Raw genomic sequence first — 9,580 nt, forward strand, 5'->3', positions numbered from 1 at the left:
TTCAGCATATCAGGTAACGCCAACAAATACAGACGATTCACATTTTCACTGTGTGTATTTTCACGTGTTGTTACAAGGAATCAAAAGGTTGTTACGTCATCCTGAAACGTTAACGCCGGCATTGTTCTCGGCATCATGACATGACTGTAAATGTGCGACCATCGTACAACACATATTTACGCTTCATGAGCATTTTTTTATAGGAATCTACTCAACAGATGTCAAGGTTATGTTTCACATCAGATTCTTCAAAGTAGCAGCACTTTGACATTGTCATATAGCATAGACTCTACACACTGACCATTAAAAAAATAATAAACTTTTATGACCAGTGATCTAATAATACATGAGCAACAGAATACGTGACCACACCATAACCGTCATTTCAAACAATTTCACACTGTACAGTAATGGATATGTGACAACAACATAGTTCATGTTAGGGAGATTTTGCACACTGTGATGAGGTCAGTTCAGTGATAAATGTGTAGTCATAAATTCGTGTCAGTGTTCATATCTTATTTATGACACAAACAGGCAGTACTTCCTTCACTGTTACAGGATGAGAGCTTTTTTATGATTGTAAAAGTTTTTAGATGAAGTAACCAGCGGAAGGCTTTGATTATCACTTTGCGTATGCTGATTAGAGATGGAAAGTTATCATACTGAAGAATGAACGTAGAAAATCTTCCTTTGAGAGGTTCTGATGCTACCAAAAACATTAAGGCTTAGTGCTGATGCCAGTGGACTGTTCATCCATTGTATCCACGAGAAAATCAGTGACCACAAAAAAACAAAAACAACACAACCACAATAAAAAGAAAGGATTTACAAGATCGGGAAAGATGAATGGATTTATCTTCAGATTTCTGAATGCCAACAAAATATAATCTGTAATTATATTTTCACGTGTTCATTTTGACAACTTTGGAACTAAAAACAAAACATCCACTAGCTTTACAGTCACGGTCATTCAAATATTGTAGTAATTAAGAAAAGTCCTGGTCCCAAGTCATTTGTCACAGACTTTCCTTTTCCACACAGATGAACGTGAGCTCTGATTGGCTGTTGGAAAGCTCGTGTCTTCACCGGCTCCAGTCTCATTTGTAGTCGGCTCTGTTTTACGTACAGAGGAAACCTCCTGTCTCCTCTGTCATCAGTTGTCTCAGCTGTCAGTGGTTCTGTTCCATAAGTTTAGCAGCTATTGATTTTGTATCATCAGGGGTCTTCACCACATGTGTGCTTCCTGTGCTGTGTGTTTTTAATGATGTAGTTTCTTGAAGCTGCATGCAAGCGTCTCGCTCTGTGATTTTGATGACCGAGTTGGAGTCATTGGTGTCGCTTGTCTTGATGGACGTGTGCGCATATGAGATGTCATTGCGGTGGCTGCGTGTCATGGTGACTCTGAATGTGTGTGTGTGCTGCAGCTCCATCTTGTCCTCCTCTGAGACTTTCACAAAGGGAAACCAGGCAAATGCATGGCGGAAACCAGCACGAAACCTGCAGGAAGAGGGGAGAGGGAGTTTTCTGCTGCACATTTGGAGATGCTGGAACTTGACAAGGTGAGAATAGTTTTTTACCTTTGGTTTAAACAGCAATAAATGATGGGATTATACATTGTTGAGCTCATCGCCAACCAGAAGATTGTCAGGTACACCTGAGAGGGAAAGCACAGATTTTGCTCACTGAGTAAATAATTCAGACCAAATAAAACTAATAAGAGGAAGAGACGCAGCTGCTAACCTGTTGTATATAATGCTGTTTATAAATGTCTCTGTTAAATGATCCCAGTACGAAGTAGACGTGGTAGGGCAACCAGCAGAGGGCAAAGGTCAGCACCACGACAACCATCATTTTCACCACCTAGTGGAGACAGACAAACTCAATATAGATTTTCTGTTGTATTTTCAATTACATGTTTTGGCCTATTTCTTGAAGTTATAGTTTGTTAAAGCAGAAAAGTAGAAGTCTGTGTGACCTTTCTTTTGGCTGTTATCTGGCCGTGGTAATGTTCTGTCGCCTCTCCCGGGATGTGTCCACCCCACAACGTCCGGCCAACTAAACTATAGGTCACCAGCATCACCAGCAGAGGGAGCATGTATATCAGCAATATCAGCGCAAACTGGTAACTAAAGATGGAAAGAGAAACAAAGAAGTTAGTGACTTTTGGTCACTTTAGACTAACTAACTCACTAACACAGTAATTAACTAACTTTTTTTACATTTTGGAATGGGATCAGTCCTTAGTGATCACTGCTGAAATGGCCATTATGGCATGATGACTGATATGTGGTAACATTTTCTAAAGACGCAGCCTGCAATTACAAATGCAGTGAATCATTAGCAAATACATTTTGATCCAAACGGTCTGGGTCATACAGAGGCTCATACAGAGGGTGACCGTGTACAGGCCTTATTTCTACATGGTTGCCAAAGTGTATGCACATGTGAGCATTGTTGCAAAAAAAAAAAAAAAGCAAGTCAGCCACCCGTTACCACCAATTATTTCATGCTGTTGATCTGCTTTAGTTGTGTCACTGTCTTTCTTTATTTCCTTTTTTTATTAACTCATCTTGTGATTTCACCTCAGTTGATGTTTTCCTCCATAATCGTCAGGCCAGTCGACCATGCACACAGTTCTGGGGTAATAAAATCTTGTTACGCTGTAGTAGCATTGAGGGATAGCCAGCAGAATTGCTACAACCCAAATCAGAGCAATCACAACCTTTGTAGAGGTGGAGGACAAGCGGGGCTTCAGTGGGTGGATGATGGCCATGTACCTGAAAAAGGAAGACACAGTCTATTCATGTTTTCTGTGTATGTCAGAGACAGAGACCTAAAGAGGCCTGAGGTGTGACTCTAAAAGCTCTTCACTGGATAAACTTAAGTGTCACTGAGGTTAAAATGGATTTAATCTTGAATCCATTAGATTTGAAGAAACCAAAAAAATCCTTTTCATGAAAGGTTATTTAAAAGTTCATGAATGGCTAATATCAAAAATAACATTTTGAAAATAGATAAATTACTACTTAATCAAAAATGTCTTCTGCAACATGATTCATACTCAGGTCACCTTTAATTCAAACTAATAATGATGAATGACCTGCTTTCACTTTTTTTGACTTTAGTAATTTCACATGAAATGCACATTGCAACATTTGAACATTTACAGTAATGTGCTAGGTGGCATTACTCAGTATTTTAACCCCCCCCAGCTTGAACAACAACCTTAAGTAACACTTCTCATTTTCATATTCAGTTCCCATGGCCTTGCTGTTTAACTTGTTAGCTGTTTAACTAACGTGGCATGTTAGTAAATGTTAAAAGCTTAGAGTTGTTGCTGCAGTTTGGAGGCAGCTTTGTGCCAGTTTATGTCTTCTGTTCGTCTCTTTAATGTGAAATGGCTTTTCTGTTTGCTGCTGCAGCTGATAACACCAGAGTCTTGACAAAATGAAATGAACTGAGTACTCCAGTTAGAGGCAACTTTTACTCCTGCTCTGATCCGTGAATATCTCTCATTCATCATTGATGAATCATCATTGAGATGTCATGTACAGGTATCGGTGAATAAATGCTGCATTGGGGCTCTCCTCTGGAACAACTGAACTGAGGTGTTCGTATGTTACAACAGTTGGCTGCATCTGCTCGATGAAATTCACTTCACTCTACGTGACTGAAATGTATTATCACTGGGTTCCACTCATGTATGTCAACACCTGCAGTCACGCAGGTGTTGCTGCGTTTTCCAGCAATATATAGTTTAAGTGCAAAGCCTCCCATGCTGAAAACAGTTTTATTAGTTTAACAGACTGGTCATTCATGTTCCAGTAAGCATTAATGACATCTGCATCTGCGCTGCCTGTTGACCTATACAGTACACTGTATCTCCTTCATGCAGCATTTTCCTGTATTGGCTCACAGATCACAGATAGTGTAGTTATGTAGCATTTAAGGGATGTTTGCTAACACAACATGGCTTCCATACTGATGAGTTGATTTATTTCGTAATGGGTCATCCATCCTTTTTGGACCGTTTCCATGATGAACCTCCTAAACGGGAAATCAGCTAAATGGGACACCTGAGGATCACCCATGCAGGGTTCATTTTCTGGTTCTTAGGCCTGAATTGGTTCACGTTAATAGCATTTTGGATAAGAGCACCATCTTGATAGTAATGTTGTAATCGTGACTCATTCAGTAGATCCAGGTGGACCTAATGATCCTTACCTGTCCACCGCGATGGCAGCCATCGAGTATATGGACGAAAACATGGCAGTGATGGGGAAGAAGTTCTGAAATCGGCAGTAGCCCAGGCCAAAGTACCAGTCGTTGTGAAGGGCGTACACAAAGTTAAAAAGAGTGTTGAAGGTTGCCATGGAAACGTCAGAGAAGGCCAGATTCACAATGAAGTAGTTAGTTACAGTCCTCATGCGTCTGTGAGCAAGAATAATCCAAATCACTGTGACATTCCCAGTGATTGACACCACGATGATCAGGGAGTACGCTATAGCCCACAGAGCCACCTGAGAGAGGAGGGGAGGGGAGAGGAGAGGAGAGGATCAAGATATTTTTAAGAATTTGAAGACAAGACATTGACTATTAAAATACTGAAGCAAACTTTGATATTATTCTGTTATATTATTGTGCACACTTTCATTGAGTCTCTGATTAGAGATGTCACCGCATGATAACAAGTTTTTTACATTTTTGAGCATATTCAGGACGATTTATATAAATCCAAGACTAACATCTAATTCCAAACCTCAACATTTGTTCTGTGTTTCTTGCTTTTGCTAAATGTTAAGTCTCCCCAGCTTTTTCAGCAGACTTCTGTTAAAACGCTGACAGGCTCTGCACAATGTAACTCTCCCAGTGACAGCTGTCTCTGAATTCAACAGTTTTATTTCTAATCTCGCTGTATTTCTCCCACCTGCCAGTTGGGCTGCTGGAACTGGTTCCCAGTCGTCTCGTTTCCGTCCTCCAGCCAGTCGGTGGTCTCTGATATTGGGAATGAAGTGGCTTCCATGTTTTGTTCAGTTTGTGCAATAAGACTCTCCATTCCTATTGTGTCCCCGTTCACCTGCAGATTGAAACTCTATGTTATGTCTTTATGTGTAGCTGTACATATGTTGTGTGTCATGCACGCTGACACCCGCAGCTTCTCTTGGGGGGGCTCATAAATGAATATGTGGGTATTTGGTTTGTTTTTGCAGGGACAAACATGGAGCATTACTGATATATTTACACCAGGCAAGCATCTCTTTCACTGCGCCTACAGACAAAATATTTACATACCAACTCCTGGAGGAGCGTTTCAGTTCTACTTCATTAGACTAATAATTATTTCTCATGACTGAGAGCTGCTGCAAAATAGACTTTATTGTAGAGGTTATGAACCATGAAAAAACAATTTCAGATTTGTGGTTGTCATGTTCAGCTCTCAGTCTGGCTGTGAAAGCGTTTGGCAGAGTCGAGTTAATAATCATGCATCATATCAGTCTCCTGATAGCCTGATCCCAGGGAAGCATATGTTCCTCCTAAAAACAATATCCTGCTGTGTAAATTAAAGCTGAATGCATTTGGGTTTTAATCAAGAAAAAGAGCTTTACCAGCTGTAGGCAATCTAAAGAAAGCACATGTGTTGAGCCAACAAGTAATAAGTGTTGCATACGTGCACACACGCACGCATACCATTCCGTGGAAATTTGGCACAAAAAGCGCAGCAGCTATTGCAGAAGTGACGAATTTATGCATCGCACAAACCTGAGGATGCTCTTTTCAAAATGAAATAACACATCTCCCGGATTGTTTCTTTCATATTTCTTACCTCTGTTTACGTGGTTGAATGGTCAGTTTTAGCATCATCTTGTCCAATCCATCCCTGCTTATGTACGAGGATAAGACTCCTTCTGCGTAATGGACAGCCAGAGTCATCCAATAATCCATCAAGACATCGCTGCTCTCTCACTATCTCCCTCTTTCTTTCTCTCTCTCTCTCTCTCACTCACACACACACACACACACACACACTTACACAGACATCCAGTCTCCTTCTCCTGGAGTATATAACTTCCTTGCCACGGCACAAACCACCGAGCGTGTCGGCGGCGCGCAGGAAAGCAGGCGCGCGACTCCACGCGCAGATTTGGAGCGACTCCACGCGCAAAGAGAATCCGTCAGAACAGTTCTGAGTGTTATTTCGGTCCTCAGAGGAAACTGGAATAAAAACAATAACAGAAAGCCTGAACACATGGGAGAGGTTGCACGTAATGTTATCTGAGCAACTCAGTCTAAAGCGGGAGGGACATTATATGTATGAATGAAATAGAACATGTATGAAGGGCAGCAAGGCGGCATAGTGGTCACAAAAGGAAGGTTCGATTCCCGGGCCTGGGGCCTTTCTGTGTGGAGAAAAGACATTATGTTTGTGTTAACTGGTGACTCTAAACTGTCTGTGAGTGGTTGTTGGTCTCTGTCTGTCTCTGTGTGTTGGCCCTGTGATGGACTGCTGACCTGTCAGGGTGACCCTGATATGAGTAAAGAAAAGCTCTGTGTTGATACCAGAATTTTCTGCAACCATCCTGAAAACTGCAGTGGCTTCTTGGTGAAATTGCACGTAAACTATCAGCCATTATCCTCAGTGACTGCCACAGTGTACAGGGCTGGTATGCAACATGAAGACAGAGACCTCTCTGAAGATCTTTTTCTTTTTCATTGCAGATGCACAGTAAGTATAAGCTCTCTTCCTCTAGAAAATGCTGATCAAGTTCAGAATATTTCCCATAAATGTTTACATGATCTCGTTTTTTATTACATTATGGTCCATTCTTGTAGTGGTGCCATTTAACCTACATGGCCCCGATCTGTTGCAGATTTGGTAATCCACAGTGAGCTTTTTATCACAACGGTGATAACAAATCATAAGATGCCACAAGGGCACCTTTACATCTCAGCATTTTGTTGTCTAATGGCTTCTTTACCTCTTTCCTACCGTTTTATTTTTCCTTGTGCTGTTGCTATTACTCTCACTGAACAACCACTTTGTTTGCTGTTGTTCCTCACATGAATATTTCTGTGTCTCCTGCTTGCTGTTAGTCTCCTGCCCTATTAGAGGAAATCAGCTATATGTGCTGTGTATGTGTGCACGGAAATGAAGTGGTAAGGTCTGCTTTTACTTGGTTGAATACTCTTGCTCTCCATTTGTTCAATGCATCAAATTGAATGAAATTTTATTTATAAAGAACCAAATCATCAAAAAAAGGTACTTCGAAGCACTTTACATGTAGAGCAGGTCTACATAAAACTTATCAAACATCCTTTAAGATGCTGACACCTCAGACAGAACCGGACTCAGGGTGGGTGTCCATTGTTCGGGCGGGATGAGAGAGAGAGAGAGAGAGAGAGAGAGAGAGAGAGAAAAAGAAGCAGGAGAGATGGATGGAGAGGGAACAAAAGAAGAAAGAAAGATGACCATAGCAAATACAAGCAAAGACCATAAATGACTGATATCACTAAAAGTACAGTAAAAATCAGCATAACAGAGGAGGCAATAAGAGCAGAACGGTAATTCTTTACCAGCAGGATGAGAACGGGAGGGAAGAGCACAAACACAAAACACAATATGACATGTAGTAGTGTGATATAATGGAATTTATGGGGGATAGGAGAGGCCTAGATTGCATTCCTCAGCAGGCCTATAGCAGCACAGCTAAAAGATAATTAAAGAAAAGTACACAGGCAACGGAATGAATTGCAATGCACCCAATAACAAATTTGAAATGGAATAAAATATGTGCATAAATAACGAAGACAAAGGAGAAGCGGAGGGAGAGCTTGATACAGAAGGTAATGTAAGAATGCAATAAGGATAGTTCGCGGTCCCTTTCACCAAGGAGGAACGCTTTAAACCTAATCTTAAATCTAAACAGGGTGTCTGTCCTGTTGCATGTGTACAGTACAAACTGCGTGTGTGTCCTTTCACATGCTCTGTGATCCAGACCGGCCAGCTGGGCCTGGTGCAGCGCGTTGACAAAGACAGGCAGGGAAATGAAAAGGCTCATACAGCTGCTGTAACTGTGTGCAAGGCCTAATGGAGAAAGGATGGCTTTTGACTGTTTCTGACAAAGTATAAATACAGACAAACGGCTTCATCAGCTTGCAGTTCCTCGTCATCTGTTAAAAGCAGCACCTCAACGCACCGCAAGAAAAGCTGACATTTTACTACTTGGTCATGAGTAAAAAAAAAAAATCACTGAAAGATAATTTGATTTCATTTATTTATTTATTTTTGCTGAAATAACTCTTATCTTTTTGTATTCTCAGTAAACAAAATAACATTTTGTCTGATTTACTTTCAGCATAGATATCAGCCCAAGGTCTTTTGTTTGTCGAGTGAAATCAGAAACGGTTGTGCGGATAAAAAAGCAACAAATACACCAGCTGGATGAAAATAGCTAATCACTTGACTGAAGAGCCGCTCATCCATTTTCTCAGCAAAATCTCAGCAGCTGATAAGAGTTGACTGGAGAAATTCGCAGACACGGAATCCACTCAGGAAAATCAATGGCTATTGACAACACAAAAATGCTGCCTGTCTCCTGAGAGTTCAGACTCTTTTGTGGTTCTTGCCATGACCTTCTTCAGTACATTCTGAGTTTGAATCCAACCTTCAGGACATAAAACACTTCACATTGCAATATTTTAATTTTGATGTTTATGTAATCTGTTTGCATGTGTCCTATTGATCCAATTGTTATTAATTGTTATTGTAAATTGGAAGCCAGGGTGACATCTATGTATGTGTGTGTGTGTGTTTAACCATCAGGGGCTGGCCTCTTCTGTGTCTCAGTACTATACTTCACCACTAGGGGGCCAATTATATGTCTTTATTTACATGTTTTAAATGACCTTATTATCTGTGTTGGACCTGTGTTGGACCGGCAGCCTGTCCAGGTGTCCCGCCTTCACCCAATGTGAGCTGAGATTGGCTCCACCCGGAAATGGGTGATAGAAGATGAATGAATAATCTCAGCTGCTTGAGTCAAAGACAACTGGACGTCTGTGTGCTTTTATAAGATGCTTCATCTCTCATCTTAGAGGCTGATGGGGAAATTACCCTGTGGTGGGCCTGTACCTAAAAAAAACGTTATATTAAAATTATTTTTATGCAAAAAATTAAACATCTTCTAAAATCCCAAAGAAATCCAGCTGCCTTCGACTCCGGCAGAAAAAACCACCATGACCTTGGTGACTGAGAACATATTAATGTTTACTTTAACAGCATGTTTACAAAGCAGAAATACATTCTTCAGATACTGTAATAGTTTAAGGGAGTATCGGATCTTAGAAGAAAAAATTGTGGAGCATTAACTTGACAAAATGTGGAGGAACTATAATGATCCCATAATCCGTGGCGACGCCCCTGGGCGGCAGCAGCTTGAGGTATTAAAATCAATTTTGAGCTTCAGCGAGCAAAAACAATTGCATTTCGCATCATTCATCAATAAATTTAATAATAATATTAATAATAACAAAAAAAAACTGGCAGAAAAGACAAAATTCCCATTTTTCCCAGTTCACG

General features: G+C 40.7%; 1 protein-coding gene across 1 annotated transcript; it reads right to left on the minus strand.

Moving 5' to 3' along the window:
- Nucleotides 1-176: 176 nt before the first annotated feature.
- On the minus strand, nt 177-5,992 carry tacr2 (tachykinin receptor 2). The gene is made up of 8 exons (XM_029498236.1): nt 5,828-5,992; nt 4,931-5,080; nt 4,228-4,523; nt 2,586-2,780; nt 1,979-2,129; nt 1,744-1,863; nt 1,581-1,657; nt 177-1,500 (listed from the first exon to the last, which is right to left on the minus strand). Exons 2-8 carry the CDS (start codon nt 5,057-5,059, stop codon nt 1,173-1,175), a joined length of 1,296 nt encoding a protein of 431 aa, XP_029354096.1. The 5' UTR covers nt 5,060-5,080; nt 5,828-5,992; the 3' UTR covers nt 177-1,172.
- Between the last annotated feature and the right edge of the window lie 3,588 nt (nt 5,993-9,580).

This window comes from Echeneis naucrates, chromosome 3, assembly GCF_900963305.1.
Source record: "Echeneis naucrates chromosome 3, fEcheNa1.1, whole genome shotgun sequence".
NCBI classification, from domain to species: Eukaryota; Metazoa; Chordata; class Actinopteri; order Carangiformes; family Echeneidae; genus Echeneis; species Echeneis naucrates.